This window comes from Eptesicus fuscus, chromosome 18, assembly GCF_027574615.1.
Source record: "Eptesicus fuscus isolate TK198812 chromosome 18, DD_ASM_mEF_20220401, whole genome shotgun sequence".
NCBI classification, from domain to species: domain Eukaryota; kingdom Metazoa; phylum Chordata; class Mammalia; order Chiroptera; family Vespertilionidae; genus Eptesicus; species Eptesicus fuscus.
The window spans coordinates 36,966,991-36,991,056 of NC_072490.1; the positions used below are offsets into that span (position 1 = coordinate 36,966,991).

The 24,066-nt window shown below is 39.1% G+C and overlaps 1 protein-coding gene across 1 annotated transcript in view; it reads right to left on the minus strand.

The window, feature by feature from the left end:
• Positions 1 to 24,066, minus strand: part of FANCD2 (FA complementation group D2) — a 105,337-nt gene that overhangs the window by 35,601 nt on the left and 45,670 nt on the right. The window contains exons 7-19 of the mRNA XM_054729525.1: positions 22,872 to 22,924; positions 21,205 to 21,283; positions 17,983 to 18,107; positions 16,345 to 16,432; positions 15,667 to 15,771; positions 14,552 to 14,652; positions 13,754 to 13,862; positions 13,493 to 13,528; positions 9,794 to 9,937; positions 7,470 to 7,604; positions 4,918 to 5,049; positions 2,803 to 2,913; positions 115 to 224 (exon numbers count right to left, since the gene is read on the minus strand). Of these exons, the coding sequence (XP_054585500.1) occupies positions 115 to 224; positions 2,803 to 2,913; positions 4,918 to 5,049; positions 7,470 to 7,604; positions 9,794 to 9,937; positions 13,493 to 13,528; positions 13,754 to 13,862; positions 14,552 to 14,652; positions 15,667 to 15,771; positions 16,345 to 16,432; positions 17,983 to 18,107; positions 21,205 to 21,283; positions 22,872 to 22,924 (1,328 nt within the window). The remainder of the gene's footprint in view (positions 1 to 114; positions 225 to 2,802; positions 2,914 to 4,917; positions 5,050 to 7,469; positions 7,605 to 9,793; positions 9,938 to 13,492; positions 13,529 to 13,753; positions 13,863 to 14,551; positions 14,653 to 15,666; positions 15,772 to 16,344; positions 16,433 to 17,982; positions 18,108 to 21,204; positions 21,284 to 22,871; positions 22,925 to 24,066) is intronic.

Below are 24,066 nucleotides of genomic sequence, written 5' to 3' on the forward strand. Positions count from 1 at the left end.
TGGTTTTAATATCTGCTATTACAATGATGTCTACACAATGTAATACTTAATTCTGTAAAGCAGCAACTTGGTTAACTGACCTTGAGTGACAGAAGTCAGAATTTCCATGCATACCTGTCTACTGCCATGATGCCAGCCATGGTGATAGCACCAATAATACCAATGAGTTTGTACTTGAATATGGTGCTAGACAGCTGCTTCCTTATCACCAGATGCATGTCATCCTACAAGGAAACAATTATACAGGAAAGAAAAAGAGGAATGGTACAACAAAAGAACCTACAGATATCAGAGCCAAAGAACGTAGAATAGCAAGAGTTCTATCATTCACTAATTGTGTGGCCTTTGGCAAGTCATTTCATCTCTCTGAGTCTCAATTTTCTTCATCTAAAAAAGGATCAGAGACAAATTATGCAATTTCCTAGAACAGTATCTGGCTCATTGTAGACATTCAATAATAAGAGTTACTATTGTTACTATTGGATAGTTGCTCGATAAGCATATGTGAATTGTCATAATGCTATTTACTGTTCAGCTAATCAAATAATGAAATAGAAATAGTTAGGATATGCACATTCAACATAATCCTTATTAAAATCACAATAGCATTTTTTGCAGAAACAGAAAAACCCATACTAAAATTCATATGGGATTTCAAGGAACCCAAACAGCCAAAACAATCTTGAAAAAGAACAAATTTGGGGGCTCACACTTCTCAATTTCAAAACTTCTACAAAGCTATAATAGTCAAAACAGTGTGCTACTAACATAAGGACACACATATAGACCAATGAATAGGATCCAGAAATAAACCTTCATATTCACATACATGGTCAATTGATTTTCCATAAATGGTGCCAAGACCATTCAATGGGGAAAGGATAGACTTTTCAAGATGCTGAAAAAACTGGATACCCACAATCAAAAAATGAAACTGGCCCAGCCAGTGTTTCTCAGCATCAACCCATGAACCAAGAGGTCACCAGTTCAATTCCCGGTCAGGGCACATGCCCGGGTTGCCAGCTTGATCCCAGCAGGGGATGATTCTTTTCATCATTGATGTTTCTATCCCTCTCTCCCTCTCCCTTTCTCTCTCTGAAAAAACCCCCACCAAAAACAAAAAAAAAGGAAAAAGACAATCCCCAGAATGGGAGAAAACATTTGTAAATCATATATCTAGTAAGGAATTAATATGCATAACACATAAAGAATTATTACACATTAAAAAAATAAAAACACACCCATTTAAAAACTGAGCAAAGGATGTGAACAGATGTTTTTCCAAAGAAGATATACAAATGACCAATAAGCACATAGATATTCACCACTAGTCATTAGGGAAATGCAAATCAAAACCACAGTAAGAGACTACTTCACACCCAGTAGGATGGTTATAATTTAAAAATTGAAAAATAAGTGTTGGTAAGGGTGCAGATAAATGGAAACCCTCAACTATTCATAGGAATGTAAAATGGTACAGTCACTGTAGAAAACAGTTTGGTGGTTCTCAAAACATTAAGCATAATCACCATATGACTCAGCAAATCTAGTCCTAGGCATATATACAAAAGAATTGAAAATAGGGACTCAATGAGAGACCTGTACTTAACGTTCCTAGTATCATTATCCGCAATAGTCAAAAGATGGAAAAAGCCCAGTGTACATGAATGAATGAATGAATGGATAAAGTAAATGTGATATATACATTAATACACATAAATGGACTTTTATTCAAGCCATAAAAAGAATGAAGTTCTAATATATCCTTCAACATAGATGAAACTTGAGCATATTATGCTAAGTGAAATAAGACAAACATAAAAAGACAAATATTGTATAATTCTATTTAAATGAGGTACCTAATATGCAAATTCAGAGACAGAAAGTAGATTAGAGATTACTAAGGGCTAGGGGGAAGGGAAATGGAAGATTATTGCTCAACAGGTACAGAATTTCTGTTTTGGATGATAAAAAAATTCTGAATATAGGTAGTGGTGACTTGTACAACATTGTGAATGCACTTAATGCCATTGAATTGTTTAACATGGTTAAAATAATAAAATTTAAGTTATATATGTACCACAATTTAAAAAAACAATGACATAGCTCTAAATTAATGATATGAAGCGATCTCCAAAATGTACTGCTACATGAAAAAGATGTTCAGGATGTAAAAGAAGAGGGTAAGGAGTAGAATAATAGATAAATACAAATTTGTAAATGCTCAGAACATCTCAGAAAGCTATAAAATAGTATAGAGATTGTCTTTAGAGAACTAGGTGTTTCACTACCTTTCCATAACTTTTGAATTTTGTATCATGTGCATATTACCTAGCCAATTTATTTATTTTTAATTTTAAAAGGGTGTTGGTTGTTCAAAGTTTAGTATGGATTACTGCCACAGGGTGGCACCAAAGATACAAAAGAGCCATGTGTTACGATTCTAACCTAATCTCTTATTTTAGTCCTTTGCCTAGCTTTTTCACAAAAGAAAACAAGCTCAGATGATGTAAAATGCTGTGCCCCCTAGCACTCAGCACAGAATATAAATTACTTTTCTTACTCAGTTTCATAATTAGCTGATTACAGACCCATTTCCACACAGGTCTAATATACCTATCATCTCAGTGCTTGCTCCATTAAGTAGGCACTTAATGTTTGTGGTAAGAAAATAACAAACAAATGTTGGCACTATGACTATGTACTCTATTTCTACTACAACACAGGCTGGATTGATTTTTTTTCTTCAGTAAATTGCAATTAAAAAGGTTTAAGATTATTTTTCAACACACTAACTCTTACCTGGATGTGACTGCTGCCTTCATGCTGTTTGCTAAATGCCAGTGTGCTGAGAATATAGAAGAGTTTTCGTATTTGCCGAGGGGACATTTTATCCAGATAATCTAAAATGCCCTGTGACAAAAAAAAAAATGCAAATGATATGGATAAGAACTAACATTTTTTTCCTTTAAAAAAATTTAAATCCTTATAAGAAGCATATACAGATAGCCAGACATCTATTCCACAAAAACCTCAGGTTCTCTAAAGCTATGCCAAGACCCCAAAGGGCAGAAATCCTTAGTCATCTTAACATGTCTCTTCATTCTCCCTATTTTTTCTCTATTCTCCCTTTTTTTTAAAAAAGATATATTTTATTGACTTTTTACAGAGAGGAAATGAGAGGGATAGAGAGTTAGAAACATCGATGAGAGAGAAACATCAATCAGCTGCCTCCTGCACCCACCGCCCACCCCCCCACTGGAGATGTGCCTGCAACCAAGGTACATGCCTTTGACTGGAATCAAACCTGGGACCCGCCGAAACCGGTTTGGCTCAGTGGATAGAGCGTCGGCCTGCGGACTCAAGGGTCCCAGGTTCGATTCTGGTCAAGGGCATGTACCTTGGCTGCGGGCACATCCCCAGTAGGGGGTGTGCAAGAGGCAGCTGATCGATGTTTCTCTCCCATTGATGTTTCTAACTCTCTATCCCTCTCTCTTCCTCTCTGTAAAAAATCAATAAAAAAAAAAAAACACAAAAAAAAACCTGGGACCCTTCAGTTCATAGGCCGACACTCTATCAACTGAGCCAAACCGGTTACGGCTCTCCCTTTTTTCTTAGTGAAAACAATATTCTGCCAAAAGTTATATCTCTGACCTTTTTCCCGTATCATCTCAGGTTCTATTTCATAAATTATTCTTTCTGAAGAATCACAAGAGGATTATTTACTACTTCTTTTTCTTTTTAATCCTCACCCAAGGATATTTTTCCATTGATTTTTAGAGTGGAAGAGGGAGGGAAAGACAGAGAGAAATATTAGGCAACAAATTAATGTGTTTCTCTATGTGCCCAGACCAGAATCGAATCCTGGACCCTTCTGTCCTCAGGAGTCAAACTGGCTAGGGCAGACTTATTTACTTTTTGACCTTGGGTAAAACCTCAGCATTCTCATCCATAATATGGGGATAATACAGCCTACACAGTTACCTTTCAAAGCCCAGACTTAATTATGTTGGCTCCCTCATACAAACCTGGAATAGATTCCTACTGTCTGTAAGATAAAGTTGAGCCCAGCCAGCATGGTTCAGTGATTGAGCAACAACCTATGAACCAGGAGGTCACGGTTGAATTCTTGATTGGGGAACATGCCTGGGTTTCGGGCTCAATCCCCAGTGCAGGGCATAAAGGAGGTAGCCAATCAATGATTCTTTCTCATCATTGATGTTTCTATCTCTCCCTTCCTCTCAGAAATCAATAAAAATATATATTTTTTAAAAAAGATAAAGTTGAAACTCTTAGCATGGGATTTGAGACCGTTCATAATCTGGTCCTGTCCTATGTCTTCTAAGCCTCACCTCCCACCACCTCTTCACCATATATCCTATTTTCCAAGCATGCTAATCTACTTGTCATATCCAGGCACACCATGGACTTGGGTGCCAACCTGCTTCTGTTCAAACTGCCCTGTACCTATATGCACTTTCTTCCTTTCCCTTATCAAATAATTCCCATCTTTCAAGAATCACTCAAATGTTATCTCCTCTTTGAAAACTTCTCCAGCTTCCCAGGTCAAATTAATTATTCCTGTTCTGGTGTATCTTTACTAGAGAATTCATCATGTATTTGTAATGACTATAAGTCTTACTTTCTATCATCAAAGACAAGGACTGACTTTTGTATCCACAGACCAAAAATAGAGCCTATCATAAATCATAAAAAAGTATTTGCTGAACAAATTAACACAGAAATTTTTTTTGTATTATTTCCCATCACCTCACCTCCTTCTCACCTCCTCCTACCAATTATAATGCTCAATATTTAGAGTATGAAATAAATTATTGCTAACCGATAGCAGCTATTTCTCAAATATCTGCAAGAAAGAAAAATGATTCCATATATGTCCATTAAGGGACTAGATACCTTCACAAAGACAGCATTCAGCCTCATAGCAGATAGGTTTACAACTACCAGCTCTAGGAGAACATCCAATGCAATATCAACTTCGGCTTCATTCCCACTGCAGATATGGGTCACGAGGGCACCAATCACTTCCTATACAGAAAAGTCAAAAGGACAGTATGAAGCAAAAATATGGTAGAGCCATCATAAAGGGGGTCAAGCCTGAGGGCTTCCAATCTCAACTTGGTCAAAATCTCAATCCACCCTATCCCAGCATCTAATTTTATTATCTAGTTTTCATTAATGTTGGATCCAGGAGGTTTAAGATTTTGCCAAATCTAACTACACTACCATCCAGTTATTTCCCATAATTATCTAGATAGTGAACATTATCTAAACCAGTGATTTTCAACTGGTGTGCCATAAGAATTTTTAAAAACATGCAATACCTGATTGTTTAGTCAGGAACCCTGACCTCTTTTCCCTTAGATTGTCACATAAAAAAGGACAACAACCAAAACAATAGCCATCTGGTGTGAATGAATCAAAATTATACCTATTTTGTCCAGCCGGTGTGACTCAGTGGTTAAGCATCGACCTATGAACCAGGAGTCATGGTTTGATTCCAGGTCAGGGCACATGCCCAGGTTGCAGGCTTGATTCCCCAGTATGGGGCATGCAGGAAGCAGCTGATCAATGAATCTCTCTCATCATTGATGTTTCTATCTCTCTCTCCCTCTCTGAAATCAATAAAAATATATTTTGGGAAAATAATTATACCTATGTTTTTGTCAGATTGGTAAAAAACATATGCTTGGTGTGCCGCAGAAAAAGTTTGAAAATTGCTAATCTAAACCCTCCTGATTTTTCTCCATGGCATAGTCTTTCTCTTTCTCATATGGGTTAAATATTACCCTTTATGCTGTGATTATATTTAACTTATTTAAATTTACTGAAAAGATGGCCTTTGAGGATCTAAAGATTTTGGAAGTTTTTATCTATTAAACTTCTATGTTTCAAGCAACATGTGCCATGATAGTGTTTTTAAGATGGTTAAAAAAAAAAATGTCTTAGATGCCATTCTCCCTTTTCTTTATAATGCTGCTCCATATAGAGTCATCTGGCTTCCTCAATTGCAATAGCTAGCTAATGTCAATTGAATCTATTCCTGGTATAAATTTTTAAAACTTTTTCTTCATTTTTTTAAAAGATCCATTCATTCAAATGTGTTTTAACGTTTTAATAATAGGTATCCTATATAATAAAGAGGTAATATGCAAATTGACCATCACTCCAACACACAAGATGGCCACCCCCATGTGTTCAAAGATGGCTTCCCCCATGTGGACACAAGATGGCCACCACAAGATGGCCGGCAGTTGTGGGCAATCAGGCCAGCAGGGGAGGATAGTTGGGAGGGACCAGGCCTGAAAGGGACGGCACTTGGGGGCGATCAGGCCTGCAGGGGAGGGCAGTTAAGGGTGACCAGGCCAGCAGAGGAGGGCAGTTGGGGGCGAGCAAGCCTGCAGGGGAGGACAGTTGGGGGGGACCCAAGCCTGCAGGGGAGGGCAGTTGGGGGGGACCAGCTCTGCAAGGGAGAGCAGTTGGGGGGGGGATCAGCCCTGCAGGGGAGGGCAGTTGGGGGCAATCAGGCTGGCAGGGGAGGGCAGTTAGGGGCAACCTGGCTGGCAAGGGAGGGAAATTAGGGGTCACTGGGCTAGCAGGGGAGGGCAGTTGGGGGTGATCAGGCCTGCAGGGGAGGGCAGTTAGGGGCAATCGGACTGGCAGGGGAGCAGTTAGGCGTCGATCAGGCTGGCAGGGAAATGGTTAGGGGGTGATCAGGCTGGCAGGCAGAAGCGATTAGGGGCAATCAGGCAGGCAAGTGGTTGGGAGCCAGCAGTCCTAGATTGTGAGAGGGATGTGATCGGGTCTAAACAGGCAGTCGGACATCCCTCGAGGGGTCCCAGATTGGAGAGGTTGCAGGCTGGGCTGAAGGACACTGCCCGCCCCCCGCCCAATGCACGAATTTCGTGCACCAGGCCTCTAGTAGAATATATAACAAATACAAAATAAGACACTTTGTTCTTTGATTTCATAATCACTTCCTACAAGTACAGTCCTCCCTCTGTGGATATGTATTATTAAATTTTGTGTCAGGGGTTATGACCTCAGCCTTTCTCCTTTGTTTGTTTTTGCCACATTTTTTTCCTAGGAAACTCCAGGATCAACTGTCAGTTGATTATTTGCAGCTAAATTTTAAGACTGCAATTCCTGTACTTTGAAGCTTCCTGACCACAGCTTATTTGGAGCATACTGGATCTGAATCTTCATTTTAGACTCAGAGAATTTTAGAGCTCAAAACTTTAAATAAGTTTGATCTTCCAATCCAGTCTCTTCCCTTTATCGAGACTATCCACTAGAATTAAGTTTTCCCAATTCCCAGTTCAGAGCTCTTTCTCCCTCAATGCCTTCAACCAACAAGAATAAACATCAGATCATATGCAAGTCACCTGGACTAGCATTTCTTCCCTTTGCCCTGTTCCCTCTTTTCCAAAATAAATATTTCAACATACCTGTTGGCAGTAAGTATCAAAAAACTTAAATGCATATTTGTATAGGAGACTGCCAAATAAAATTATACTCTGGTCTAGGGAGTGCAACAAATTCTGAGCCAGCGATAGAATGGATGGACAAACATCCTTAAGAACCTTGAGGGGGAAGAAAAGAGAAAAACGTTTTAGCACCAAGAATTGTTAACCCTTTTGGAATGTGAGATATCTCCCAGTCAACTCTCATGTTAAATAAAGAAACCTTAATCTTTGCTTTACCCAGAATAATCCTTCATCATTCTGAATTCTCCCCCTCCCCAGATTAATAGGATTTAGCATATAAATAAGAATTGGCTTTGAAGCTCAAAGAAGTTAAACTACAAGCCTAATAGCACTGTTTGTATCTGCCCAATTTGGGACTAGAATTTAGATCTTCTAAATCCCAATTTCCTCACTCAATTATACAGCACCCCCAAGTGATATATTAGGCTTGCTATGCTTTGGTTATGATTTGAAATCAATCTACAAGGTTCAATGCTAATTAAATGGATTCTTTGAAAGATCAAGAAGAGAACTAGTCTTGTCTTACCAAGAAGGCATTAATGGATGAAGAATAATAAAAACAAACAAACAGTTATTAAGTCCACCTTCTTTACCAATATCATTAGAATAAAAATAAAATCTTAATTAAGCAATAAACTGCTTTACTGAGAAAAATACAGTATAAAATGATATATGGTTTATGCTTTCTGGAAAATTATAGCCCAAAACACATATTATTGACAGAAATAAGCACAGAAAGAACTGCAAGATAAAATATACAAACACTGCCCTGGCCGGTGTTCTCAGTGGTTAGAGCATTGGCCTGTATATTGAAGGGTCTTGGGATCGATTCCCTGCATTGCAGGTTCAAACTCCGGCCCAGTTAAGGTGCGTGTGGGAGGCAACCAACCGATGTGTCTCTCTCACATCGATGTTTTTCCTCTCTCTCTCGCTCTCCCCCCCACTTCCTCCCTCACTTCCACTCTCTCTAAAACTCAATGGAAAAAATACCCTCGATGAGGATTAACAAAAAAATATTTATAATAATAAAAGTGTAATATGCTAATTAGAAGCCGCAGTGGTGGGGGCTGAGCCCCTTGCACGAATTTCGTGCATCAGGCCTCTAGTATATAATATATATTATATACACACACACACACATATGTATATGTGTGTGTGTATATATACATATACACACACACACACACACACACACACACATATATATATATATATATATATATATACATATATATATATATAAACATTAAATCCATTTCTAAATATAAAATCTTAAGGCCCAACTATATATTTTCATTATTTTCTAAGTCAAGCCCCAAAGCACTGCTACCATTTCCTAAGAAGGCAATACACTTAATATCTTAAATATTCACCTGAAAACATCATTCCTAGCTTATAAAATCCTACTTTGAATGGTTAATATTTCAACAGGAATGATCACCTAAGGTCACAGTGTTGAATAGTCAAATAGTAATGGTTCATATGCACGATTATGTCTCTATTAGCATTTCTTTGGTTCTGTATGCTGGGGAGTTTTAAAAACTACTTAGGCCCTGCTGGTGTGGCTCAGTAGATTGGGTGTCATCCTGTGCACCAGGAGGTTGCTGGTTTGATTCCTGGTCAAGGGCACATGCCCAGGTTGCAGGCTTGATACCCGGTAAAATGAGTCCAAGAGGCAGCCAATCAGTGCTGCGCTCTCAGATAGATATTTCTCTCTCTCCCTCCCTCTCTCTCTAGAAATCAATAAACTATTCTTTAAAAAAAACAAAACACACACACAAAAAAAAACCTTAAAACAGATACACAAGGTAAGTTTGTCAAGTTGCAGATACACAGAGCTAGACAGTTAAGATTCAAAAGTCTCAATCAGCTTGAATAATGGGCTGAAATTAATAAGATAAAATATTAGATGGGAGCTGTAAAGCCTTCCATTTTAGGTTAAAAATCAACATACATTAAGTATGTAATTAAAAGATGAGAACGAAAATACCTTCGATGAAAATGAATTTGGGGTTTACATCTAATAAGCTCAACATAAACCAATTCTATGAAATAACTTTTCACTAAAAAGTTAAAAAACAATCTTACGTTGGTTTTATTAACATCATAATGTCTCCATCAAGGTAAGTAATAATCCTACTAGGTTTTGAAATATACTAAGCTCCCTGTCAAAGATCAACACCCAGCAAAGGTAGTGGTGTTAAGATTCCCACAATGGGTAGGAAAGGTTAAAATAACCTCTCTATACCTTTCACAATAATGTTGTCTGATTCTCTGACACTTACCAAGTAATGAACATAGAATGTACTCTGCAGCAGATCTTTGTGAAAGCAGCCTGATCGAATCTTATTTCTTAGCACCCTCTCAATGTACTTCTTTGCCTGAGTGTTGGTGCTATAGATGATTAGAAGCATCACCAGGTCAAAAGTCTATTGTCAATAAATATGCAACAATAGGAAAAGAGTTTAACAAATCCATACATTTACTACAATGAATTAGTAGTTTTCAATTTTCCCCATTAAAACAGAGAATGGATGACACTCATTTGCTCAACATACCCATGGGAGTACCACCTACATTTCCACAAATACCAAAATATTTTTCAGAGAAATAAAGTGCCACGACTATTAACCGCTGGTATATTTTAAGAAAACATTGGGATACAAGTGAAAGTGATATTATTACAGAAAGAACTTTAAATATCTTCACAGTTCTTAAAGAAAAAAGATCAAACAACTTGCCAACTTCAGTATATATTTTCATTATTAGAAAAATTACTGGTTGAGAAACCAAGATGGTGGCATTGGTAAACACCTGAACTTGCCACTTCGCACAACCACTTCAAAACTACAACTAAAAGACAAAACAGACACTATCCAGAACCACAGGAAGGCTGGCTAAGTGGAAATTATACAACTAGAAGGGAAGAGAAAAGCACACTGAGACTCAGAATGGCTGCGGAAGTAAAGTGCAGAGGTATGGAGGAACGCACACAGAGAGGGCTGGCAACTGAGTACGCGGCTGGCTTTTTCGATCCACAGGGAGACACAAGCTCCCGAGTGCTCTGAACTCCAGTTCTGGGTGAGACTCTGGGGACCCAGACTCATACGGGGAGAAACTGGACTGTCTGGCAGCGGGCGGAACTTGAGGGTGGCTTTCTCTCAGAGGTGCTTGCAGCGATTACCAACGGACACTGAGACCCTGGGGCCTCTTAGGGCAGGGCTGATGGGAAGCCATTGCTGTTTGCTCCACCCTGAGACTCCGCCCCATCCAAGCTGTGTGCAGAGGCTTTTGCATATGAATGGCCTGGTCCTTTGAAATCTAAACTTACCTATCAAACTGCAGCTGAATCAGAGAGACCCAGAACATCCAAAAGAAGGCCCAAGGCCCCACAGCAGCTTGCATTGCTTCACAGCTGGGCCTCATCTGGGCACCTCCAAAACCCAAACAAAGAAGAGCAATCTGTAGATCTCTCCATAGCTCCTGCTGGGTGGCCTCAGGCAGAGGCTAAATTGGCACCTCCTTGGAGATCTAAGAGCCAGTGTACCCAGTTGTCAGAGTGGGACCATCCAGATTACAACTCCTCAGATCCATAAGGGACACACTCAGGGGGCAGACTCAATGAGCACCAGAGCCCCACTGAAGCTAAGTCTTGCCTCATAAGGGTGTCTCCAGCACAGAAGTTCTCCCATCGTAGACACAGCTGATCCTCACAGCCAATTGGCCTGGAGGTCAATTCCTCTCAGTAATACCAACAACAATCAAGGCTTAACTACAATAAGACTGTGCACACAGCCCTCAAAGGGGTGCACCAAGAGTGTCCACCCCAGGTAGCCGGGGAGGCTGAGCCACTGGGCCCTATAGGACACCTAGTACACAAAGCCACTCTATCAACTCAGGGAAGCAGCCAAAATGTGGAGACGAAGAAACAGGTCACAAATGAAAGAAATGGAGGAAAGCAAACTACTGGATATAGAGTTCAAAACCACGATTATAAGGTTTTTCAAGAATTTTCTAGAAAAGACCGAAAAATTTAGTGAGACCCTTGAAGGTATGAAAAAGGACCAACTAGAAATTAAGCATACACTGGCTGAAATAAAAAATAATATACAGAGATCCAATAGCAGACTAGAGGATCGCAAGAATCAAGTCAAAGATTTGAAATACAAAGAAGCAAAAAACACCCAACCAAAAAAGCAAAAAGAATCCAAAAATATGAAGATAGTGTAAGGAGCCTCTGGGACAACTTCAAGTGGACCAACATCAGAATTATGGGGGTGCCAGAAGGAGAGAGAGAGCAAGATACTAAAAACCTATTTGAAGAAATTATGATAAAAAACTTCCCCCACCTGGTGAAAGAAATAGACTTACAAGTCCAGGAAGCGCAGAGAACCCCAAACAAAAGGAATCCAAAGAGGACCACACCAAGACACATCGTAATTAAAATGCCAAGAGCAAAAGACAAAGAGAGAATATTAAAAGCAGCAAGAGAAAAACAGTTAGTTACCTACAAGGGAGCACCCATATTATTGTCAGCTGATTTCTCAACAGAAACTATGCAGGCCAGAAGGGAGTGGCAAGAAATATTCAAAGTGATGAATAACAAGAACTACAACCAAGATTATTCTACCCAGCAAAGCTATCATTCAGAATTGAAGGTCAGATAAAGAGCTTCACAGATAAGAAAAAGCTAAATGATTTCATCACCACCAAACCAGTATTATATGAAATGTTGAAAGGTATTCTTTAAGAAGAGGAAGAAGAAGAAAAAGGTAAAGATAAAAATTATGAACAACAAATACATATCTATCAACAAGTGAATCTAAAAATCAAGTGACTAAAAAATCTGATGAACAGAATAATCTGGTGAATATAATAGAATCAGGGGCATAGAAAGGGACAATCCTCGGGGGGGGGGGGAAAGGGGTATAGGGGGTGCGGGAAGAGACTGGACAAAAATCATACACCTATGGATGAGGACAGTTGGGGGAGCGGGTAAGGGCATGGGGTGTGGTGGGAATCGGGTGGAGGGGAGCTATGGAGGGAAAAAAGAGGAACAACTGTAATAATCTGAACAATAAAGATTTAAAATTAAAAAAAAGAAAAAAATTACTGTGAAAAGTTGGACTGTAAATATCTGTCAAATGAAAAAGGTTAAATAAATTATGATAGGCACTTGCAGAATATTACACAGCTACTAAAAATAAGACTCTCTCTCCCCTCCCTCCTTCCCTTCCACTCGGTTGAGCATCGTTCCAGTACCAAGAGGTCAATGGTTCAATTCCCGGGCAGGGCACCTGTCCAGGTTGTGGGCTTGATCCCTGTTAGGAAGTGTACAGGAGGCAGCTAATCAATGTTTCTCTTTGATCCATGTTCTCTCTCTCTCTCTCTCTCTCTCTCTCTCTCTCTCTCTCTCTCCCCCTTCTTCTCTCTCTCAAATCAACAAAAACATATTTTTTTTAAAAAGAAATTCAATCATCTGACTTCTTAACAGAAGACGACATTTCCAGAATTAAGAGAGATTCAGTATCATTGCCTTGACAGTGGATGGATTCACTCTGGTCAGATTTACATATGCAAAGAGAAGTAAAACATGGAATGCCATTATCTTGACAATTCTATTTGGTGGGAGGGAAGACAATCAGACAGATACAGGGACCTAACTGATGATCCAATTGACTCTAGTCTTCAGCTCCTCAGCAGCAGGACTTGGCATCTTTGCAACGCACTACGCTTATTTGGAATGTTAACATTTTCCCTTATGGATATTTTAGGCTTAGTTTATTGCCAGAATAAATGAGCAGGAAAGACCATCTGGCAAGTCACCCCCTCATATCATCTTCCCCAGACAGCTTGTTTTTATTAGAGCAGCTAGAGAAGACATAGAAGGGATGACTGGAGGGAGCAAGGAAAAAAGCAGGAAAAAAAACACTAGCCAATTTCACTAATTTTAATACTTAAAACTCATAGTACGTGAACATTACCTTATGTTCAGACCCTGGTGCAATGTGTTCAATTGCCTGGAAAAACAAGGGTCACAAATATATTACAACACATTAGTAGAATACTTCTCATTTTATTCAACATGCCTTGTTCTCTTATTTGAGAACCAAGCAACCACCATCTATCATTTCTTCTTAAATGACTTTTAAGACTTTTATTTCAATTTACCTTTACTTATATATCTATTACTAGTTGCCACCCATTTCCTCCTTAATATTTAAAGTTCCAAAGAGCTCACTCACCTTAATCCAGGCTTCAGAAATGGTTTTCTCATATCTAACAGCTGACTTTATTATGTCAAAAATAAGAAAAACACAGTCCTCATCGCTTTTTTCTTGGTTTCCTGAAGAACTACAAGAAGCAGAAAGGGAATAAAATCATTCTTCCACTTAACAGAGAGGAACCTGTGTTCCTGTTTATCCATGTAGCCTGGAACAAATCACAACCTCATGTGTAAATGGCTAATAAACTTGTATAGCAGTCTATTTGGGATTGATGTGAATAGCCAAGAGAATACATACATACATATATATATATATATATATATCCCCACACCCACACTAGAGGCCCAGTGCACAAGATTTGTGCACTCAGGGTCAGGGGGAGGGGAGTCCCTCAGCCAGGCCTGCACCCTCTTGCAGTCTGGGAGCCCTCAGAGGGATGTCTGATATCCTTAGCGTTACTGCAGAGGCAGGAAAGGGTCCTGCCACTGCCGCTGCACTTGCCAGCCGTGAGCCCGGCTTCTGGCTGAGCAGCACTGACCACCAGGGGGCAGCTATTGCATTGAGTGTCTGCCCTCTAGTGGTCAATGCACATCATAGCAAATGGTCGTTCTGCCGTTCAGTTAATTTGCATATTAGCCTTTTATTATATAGGAGGATAGGACTTGAAAAAATGTACAGTATTCTATGAGTATAATATTACTGCCATTTTTTATAGTTGTAAATATTAAGATCTACTGTCCTGGCTTCAGGATAAATGTCAGAAAACTTTCCTTGCTTATGTGAGAAAAAGGATGGTAATAGTCGATAAGCTTATACCGTGTTTGGCCTTTATTTTTCATCTTGCTTTGGGAAGCCAGAAACCGTGGTGGCAAAATACAATGCTGCAGATCCAACCTCTCCCGAAGCTCAGAAATTACCTGCGGAAAGTAAGTATTATCTATGTATTCTGTTCGTGCTTAGCAAACAGGCACAGTCCACTCTCTCAAAAGAACTGTAACAATGTCCTGAAAGACTGAGGAAATAGGATTATTAAATATTAAACAAGGCATTTTGAAAAAGAGCTTATGAAAATAGCTAATAGAAGTATAGTATGTCATACCATTCAAAATCCCAGAATTTGGAGGTATTACACTGAAATAGTAAATATATCCTATAGCAGCTTATATAGAGCAATAAATCTGGTCAATAGCTCCCCTGCATACCATCTGGATTCATGAGCTTTATAAATTAGTTTGGACAGAAAAGAGCAATTAGAACCTATTAATTTAAGTAATTTATCTTCATCTAGGTTAGTCTTCTATGTATGTATTTACATATACATATACATACATATATATATATGTGTAAACACAGACACACACACACACACACACACACACACATATATGTGTGTGTCTTTTTTAAATGATTTCAGAGAGGAAGAGAAAGAGAGAAACATCAATGAGAGAGAATCACTGATCAGCTGTCTCCTACATGCTCCCTACTAGGAAACAAGCCCAAAACATGGGCATGTGCCCTGATTGGGAATCAAACTGTGACCTTTTGGTTCATAGGTCGACGCTCAACCACTGACCCATGCCGGTCGGATTAGGTTAGCCTTTTTTTATTGATGAATTTCACAAGAGCACCACTGCATTTCTCTGTACTCTCTAGGGCAGTGATGGGCAACCTTTTGAGCTTGGTGTGTCAAACTTCGCCAAAAAACTGAGCATAACTCGGGTAGTGTGTCACTTTGAGGAAAAAACATTATTTCGCAAATGTTTCATCCTCAGGAGCAGCAAATGTTTCATCCTCGGCATGCGGCCGCCTCAGCGGCCGCGTGTCATCAAAAATGGCTACGCGTGTCAGTGCTGACACACGTGTCATAGGTTCGCCATCACTGCTCTAGGGTCTAGCACCCTACTAATGTTTGTTGGGAAATAATAGGTTACCTCAAGTGCATCCATGGCTGTTATGGAATGAAGAATGAACTTGATTATCACAGGTAAGTCCTCCAATTTGACAGATGACAGCTTACCCATTACCAACTGGCGGACCTAAACATAAAAAACATGAAAACATTAAACATTTCAGATTAATACTTCAGCCTAATACTGACTTGGTAGGTAAAATTAGAAAAATCATTTCTCTCACTAAGTTTTCTCACATGTAATTCAGGAACAAAAACACCAATGTTTTACTTTGTTCCAAATTACAAGCTTTCAATTGTTAACACCACAGTGATAAATGTGTGCTATTATGTTATATTTTGGAGCCTGAATTTTCCACTGGCTAAAGGAAAGTATAAAAAATTGTTATTTCTATGGAGAGCAGCTTGTAAATATTCAAGCAACATAGATTACCACTAAAACTTACTGCTTAAAACACAGCAGTGAACCTGTCATAGTATGACACATGAAATTCATTGAAAAGAACAAAAGAGGGGAACGGGGTTGGGGGGGCAGAGGGAAAAAAAAAAGAACAAAAGAGATCAAATGCATTCAATATTGTTTCAAAAGGAAATTTTCAAATTTTCATTACATGCGACTGCTCCCAGGCAATGACTGACTGACACTGGCTGTGGAAGGTGAGAGAGTTGGCTCTGCTCTGGAGAGCAGAATCTTCCCTACCTTAGACAGGAGCTGCGGGTCAAGTCGGAGGCTGGAAAGGACATCCAGGATGGGGACAGTAAGTGAAGTATTCTCTGTTAGAAGGTCACTGTGAATGGTGGAAAAAGGAAAAGCTGTGCAACTTTCATCAGAGCTGGGCAGATAACAACTTGGGGAAAATCACTCAGAGTATGGGAAGAAAGGCTATACTTACTTCCCATTAAATCTGTTCATAGTATGTTTCATTTAAAATTGTTCTGGCCCTAACCGGTTTGGCTCAGTGGATAGAGCATCGGCCTGCGGACTAAAGGGTCCCAGGTTCGATTCCGGTCAAGGGCATGTACCTTAGTTGCAGGCACATCCCCAGTAGGGGGTATGCAGGAGGCAGCTGATCGATGTTTCTCTCTATCCCTCTCCCTTCTTCTCTGTAAAAATAACAAAATATATTTTTAAAAATTGTTCTGATTAAAAAAATATGTGTTCATTATAAAAAATTCAAACAGAGTAGAAATAAGATGTCCTCCCTTAGCATCCCCACTACCCAAAACAAAGGAAACCCACTATTGAGTTTGGTACATATCCTTCCTAAGAAAAGGAAAAAGAAAACTTACAATTATAATGGCATGTGATAAATATGATAGATATATGTGCAGGGTGCTCCAGGAACAAATGGTAGAGAAGGACAGTGATAGATTCTAAGAGAAGGCTACCCGAAAGAATAAGCTGGAATTAAGCAGGCAAAGTGGACGGTACAGTGCTACAGTCAGAGGGAACATCCTGCCCCAAAGCACAAAGACAAGAAATCCCTGAGCATTTTTTGAGGTAGCTTTGCAGACAGCTAGAGAAAATGAAGTATTACAAACCAGATTTTTAAAAACTACTACTTCCAGGATAAGTGAAGTAGCATTAAAACAGAAACACTAGTCCTAGCTCATTTAGCTCAGTGGATAGAGCATCGGCCTGTGGACTGAAGGGTCCCGGGTTTGATTCCTTTCACGGGCACATGCCCAGTTTACAGGCTCGATCCCCAATGGGGGTTGTGCAAGAGGCAGCTGATCAATGATTCTCTCTCATCATTATGTTTCTCTCTCTCTCTCTCCTTTTCCCTCTCTGAAATCAATATATTTAAAAAACACACAAACTAGAAATACTATTACATAAGGATACTGTTCTCCTCTTAATTACTGCCCTAGCACAATTACTACTTTTTACATAAATAATAGTAAGTAGTGAGTCTTGGCAATGGATCTGATGCATCAATGTGCATTAGAATGAATCATTTAGGAACCAAAGAATGTAGATGTTTAATAAGCTTCACAAATGATTTGGATATGTACTCATGACTGAGGACCCCTGGGGTGGAGGAAATGTTAAGGAAACAAAGGGAACATGTTAAAAGTCTCCATAGACAAAATTTATATAACTAATCTTAAGCCAGATTGCATATTCACAACAGATAGACCTTTAAAAGAAAGTAGATAGGGCTACTAAATATATACTATTAGAAAAACAAGTCAAATCCTGCATCCTACTTATTGTAGGCAGGTATCATCCTCTTTTACATAAAAAAGAACACATTACTATTACTGTTTTCACAATGCAGGGATAAGGCTCCCAGAGTGGAGCCTTGCTTACAATGGCAACAAGGCGCTTACTCACCTGAGTTCTTTCCCCACATCAGCATGCTGAGAATCCCCTAGGATCTCAGGTAGGCTGGTGATAAAGTCATGCTGAAGGTACACTGGAGCAATACTGATTAGCTGCATGATCTTGGTGGTGAGATCCTACAGTGGAGGATACTATTAGAATTGGAGCATATTACTAGGAATAGAGAAAAACTTCCTACTCATGAAATGCAGAGCTGGAATTATTTTGTGACAACTACACATACATTCAAGCTCGAAGCTAAAATTCAGAGGTGAATGACCCAGAAATTTTCATACAAGGGGTGGTAAATGGGAAAAAAAGTAGGGTGGATGGTTTATCTAACTGGTTTGTTATATACACTGAGTGGCCTGATTATTATGATCTCTGAACGCATAATAATCTGGCCACTCAGTGTATATCCTATATAATAAAAGGCTAATATGCAAATTGTCCCCTCAACCAGGAGTTTGACCAGCAAGCCAGGCTGGCCGGACCCTACCCATGCACGAATTCATGCACTGGGCCTCTAATATATACATACGTGTGTGTGTGTGTGTGTGTGTATAGTACATGTATATATACATATATACACTGAGTGGCCAGATTATTATGAGTTCAGAGATCATAATAATCTGGCCACTCAGTGTATATTTTACTAGAGGCCCAGCACACAAGAGACCCAGACTGACTCCCTTCACGCCTGGCTAGGTGGGATGTGGGACCCAGGAGGTTGGCCGTCCAGCCCTGCCCCCTATCGGGGTGGGGATACGTGATCAGGGCGGGCCGGCTGGAGAGAGGGGCTGCAGGCCTATCGTGGTGGGGCAGGCTGATGGGGGGTGAGGGCATTTGGCTGGCAGGCCCAGCTCTTGATCTGGGTGGGAGAGTCCGATCAGGGACAGGCCGGCAGGGGGGAGGGGCCCCGAGGTTGGCCACCGGCCCCACCCCGATGGGGCCATTCGCTGGCCACAGTGGGCGTCATAGCAACCGATTGTTAGGTTGTTATGGCCGAGAGGTGCTCCACGCACCTCCTGGTGACCACTCGTTTGGCCATGATGCCTCTTGGTCTTTTATTATTATGATTTCATTTAATCTTCACAACTTTATGGAGTTTTTGCAACAATTCCCATTTTAAAAATGTGGGGCTATGTGTTGCTCAATGATACACAATAAATGACAGACCCCAAATTCCAGCCCAGGTGAGATTCCCAAAGCCATGTTCTTCCAAGTAAAGATTAAGCCTTGGAATATCTGACAAAAATTAACAGAATGATTTTAAGAATGTTGAAAAGAAATCCTTAAGCACTAGGCTCAAAATAAATTCAACTTCTGGATGAAAAAGTTGAAGAAATAAAAAAAACAAAAACCAACAAGAATAAAAACAAAAAACAAACCAATAAAAACCCTCACAGACACAGACAACAGTATGGTGATTATCAGAGAAAAAGAGGGTGAAGGGGAGTAAAGAGGATATAGGGGGATAAATGGTGATGGAAGGAGACTCAACTTAGAGCGATGAACACACAATACAATATACAGATGATGTACTATAGAATTGTACACCTGAAACCTATATAATTTTATTAACCACTAGAGGCCCAGTGCACGGATTTGTGCACCAGTGGGGTCCCTCGGCCTGGCCTGCACCCTCTCACAATCTGGGACCCCTCAGGGGATGTTGGACTGCCGGTTTTGGCCCGATCCCCGCAGGCCAGGCCAAGGGACCCCACCAGTGCACGAATCCGTGCACCGGGCTGGTTCTAGTATGCATATAAGATCTTTGATTGCTCTCTTCCCGCCCTCCCCGCTGAGATTCATCAGTCTGTTCCATGTTTCCATGCCTGTGCACTGAGCATCTGCCTCCTGATGGTCAGTGCACGTTATAGCTACTGGTCAAAAGGTCAAACGGTTGCTTAGGCTTTGATATAGTCACTCCAATAAATTTAATACAGAGTTTTTTAAAAGTATTATCATATTAATTCAAATTTATTTGATCAATTATTAATGATGTTGAGCATTTTTTTCTTACATTTATTAAACATTTGTATTAGCTTTATTGGGAATAACCTTTTATAATCCTAGCCTAGTTTTCAACTGACCATTTTTAGATTTTTCCTTTTTTTTTCAGAATCAGTCAATATTTTTCTCAAGTTTTTCATTTTAATTCATAAGACATACTTGTGACAGAAATTTCTACTTTTTATGGTCTTAATTCAACCACTTTTCACTTTGTAATATTATTTATGATCTCTTTGTGCATATCTAAAGATCACATGATAAATGCAAAATTTACTTTCTGTATTTTTAATCTAAATTTTTAAAATTCAATAAAATGGAAGGTAAATTTTCCTAAGGAAAAAACAAAAAAGATTCACCTTTATCAAAGTGCTTGATAACAAATAACATAATTGCAAAACTTCCTAAAATTTTACGTTTTAGTATAATCCCCCTCATCTCTGGTGGATGCCTAAAACCATGTATAGTAACAAACCCTATGTATGCAATGATTTTTCTAGTACATACATACCTATGATAAAATTTAATTTGTAAATTAGGCACAGTAAGAGACTATAATTTTAAAAGTTATGTGCTTGGCCGGGTGTCTCAGTGGTTGAGTGTCGACCTATGAACCCGGAGGTTGTGGTTCAATTCCCAGTCAGGGCACATGCCCGGGTTACGGGCTTAATCCCCAGTGGTGGTGTGGAGGCAGCCAATTAATGATTCTCTCTTATAGTTGATATTTCTCTCTCTCCCTTTCCTTTCCTCCCTCTGAAATCAATTAAAAAATTATGTGTTCTAGCTGGTGTTTCCCTCTCATCAATGTTTCCATCTCTCTAAAATCAATAAAAAAAAATTTTTTTAAAAAGCAAAACTGCAGATAAGTGGAAACAACTGTATGTAATCAAATTAAAACACTGCAGTGAGTACAGTGGTTTGGGATCCTATCGCTTTTGAGAATTAAAACACAGAAATTTATGTGCTTTGAAAAATTAAATTTCTTTCCAAATGTTTAATTTAATAAATGATACCTAGCCATCATTAAGTAAGTAAATGTCTTTCTTTCTTTCTGAAAACGTAAAGGATGAACTAGCAAAAAATCTCAAAGCTGAAAACAGTAAATGGATGAATTTAAAAATGTAAATTTTTCTGTTTAGAAAGGGAAGAAAACACTGCAAATTCCAAAAGTTTGGTTAAGTATGGAACACACACTCTCTAAATCTAGGTCCAAAAGCCTACCTTGCCATCCACAACTCTGTCAAGCCATTTCAGTTGACTGATGATGAGTCGAGGCATGTTGATTCCATCACTGTTCATGCTGAGATGTTAGGATGAGAAGACAAGGAACTTAGCCTTTCTGATTTATACAACAGTGAGCATTTCAGCCATTCAATTAACATTTACTGAACACTTACTATGCTTTGTGCACTGTACCAGACATACACGTGATACAAAAAAAGCATGATATATGCTTATATACCTTGAGAAAGATGTCAGAAAGAAGAGGCACTAACCACGTTAATCATGGTTATATTTGGGAAGGCTTATAGAGACAGAAAGAAAGGTCTAGGGTGTATCTTTCTCTCTTGTTTTTTTAAAAAATATATTTATATATTTTTATTGATTTTAGAGAGGAAGAGAGAGAGATAGAGAAAGACAGAAACGTCAATGATGAGAGAGAATCATTGTTTGGCTGCCTCCTGCAACACCCCCTACTGGGAATGTGCCTGCAACCAACGTACATGCCCTTGACTGGAATCGAACCTGGGACCCTTCAGTCCGCAGGCCGATGCTCTATCCACTGAGCAAAACCGATCAGGGCCTCTTTATATAATTTTTTTAATGTCCACATGATATTCTGTTGTGTGGATGTACCTAATTTACTTAACCAATCTCTTATGGTGGAACATCTCAGTTATTTACAATTTCTTATTACTTTAAACAATAAATCTCATAAAATAAATAAATAAATAAATAAAATAAACAGTAAATCTTATTACTACTTTAATTCACAAGTATTACCTTAAGGTAAATTAGAAGACATGTTTGAGCATGAAAGGGTGTGCAAAATCTAAGGTTTTGATACATACGTATAATCTACTATCCTTCAGAACGACTGAACCAATTTATATGTTCATCAGCAATGTATGAGCATGCCTGTGTATTACACTTAATAGGGAAGATCCTTTGAAAATGGAAAAAGTGTATTTACTGTTTTAAATTTGTGTCTTTCATTATTAAAGAAATTGAACATTTAAAAAAAATCTGATGCTCTTGTGTTTCTTCTTTGTGAACTGTCTGTTCATGACCTTATCTACTTTTCTATTAGGCTGCTCATTTTTCTAAGTAAAAAATAATTTTTTTAATGTACACTATAAAATTGCAAAGGTAAAGAACAGTATTCAGGGAATATATGACTCCAGCCAATCTCCCTTCCTTGGAGATAACTACTATTACCAGTTTATTGTGTATTTTTCTGGCACTATTAGTCAAATAAATAGGTGGAAATTTTTTTTACTGATTTAAAAAAATCCTCATGCGAGGATATGTTTTTCATTAATTCTAGAGTCAGTAAGGGAGAAAGAGAGAGAGAAACATCAATGTGAGAGAGAAACATAGATCGGTTCCTCCTGTGAATTGAACCAGACACCTGGGTTTGTGCCCTGAATGGGAATCGAACCCAAGACCCTTTGGTGCACAGGACAATGCTCCAACCACTTTGTGATACCTGCCCAGACTAAGGAGGTGAAATTTCAAAGAAAGACAACCCAATAAATCTTAGTAGTTATTTAAGAATATGGCATCATGATAAATATGACCTTCAAAGAAATCAATGATGTTTCAGAGTAATCTTTTCAGAAACTTACACTAGGGTAATTTAAGCATTCCAGAATAACTCCACTTACCTTTCAAAAAGAAATTCTGGCAACTTTTCAAATAAGGTTTTAATAATGGCAGGCTGAAAAAAAAAAGTCGCAGGGAGTTAGGGAATGGTCTCAAAATACACAACAGAAATGTATAATTAGTCATAATTCTCTTGGAGGAAAAACCCCTGCTATAATTGAAATCCTATTATTATTTTTTTAAATGAGCACTTTATTTTTTTATTTGTTTGTTTATAATCCTCACCCACTCACCGGAGGGTATTTTTCCATTGGTTTTTAGGAAAAGTGGGTGGGAGAGAGAGGAAAAGAGAGAGAGAAACATCGTTGTGAGAGAAACACACCGATTGGTTGCCTCCTGAAAGGGGCCCGACCAGGACCTGGGCCGGAGCCTAAAACCAAGGTACATGCCCTTGACCAGAATTAAACCCTGGACCTTTTAGTCCACAGGCCGATGCTCTATCTACTGAGTCAAACCCACTATGGATGAAATCCTCTTATTAGAATGTCCACATGAATATTGCCTGTATTTTGAATATAAGCTATTGGACACAAAGACTTATCAATAATTTATCTTCTGAAACACTGCAAAATATCTATCAAAGCAATATTAAAGTAATCAGATAATAAAAATGATCAGCCCTGGCCAGGTGGTTCAGTTGGTTGGAGCTGTCATCCATACACCAAAAGGTTGCAGGCTTGATCCCCAGTCAGGGCACGTATGGAAGGCAAGGCAATGGATCAATGTTTCTCTCTCTAAAATCAATAAAAACATATCCTTGGGTGAGGATTTAAAAGAAAAATCATTAAGTGTGATGAACCCATGAAATGCAGACTTTAAAGATTATCAATTAGGTTGCAAGATTTCTTTTCAGAGAAACAACAGGGCTCAGCTCTTAGATTTAAGCTAACTAAATTATAGTCAAGATTTTCAATGAAGCCCTAGCTGGGTAGCTCAGTTGGTTAGAGCATCATCCTGATACACCAAGGTTGCAGTTTCAATCTCTGGTCAGGGCACGTACAAGAATCAACCAGTGGCCCTAGCCGGGTTGGCTCATTGGATAGAGCATCAGCCTGTGGACTGAAAGGTCCCAGGTTTGATTCCCGGTCAAGGGCACATGCCTGGGTTGCGGGCTTGATCCCCAGTGTGGGGCCTGCAGAAGGCAGCCGATCAATGATCCTCTCTCATCATTGATGTTTCTCTCTCTCTCTCCCTCTC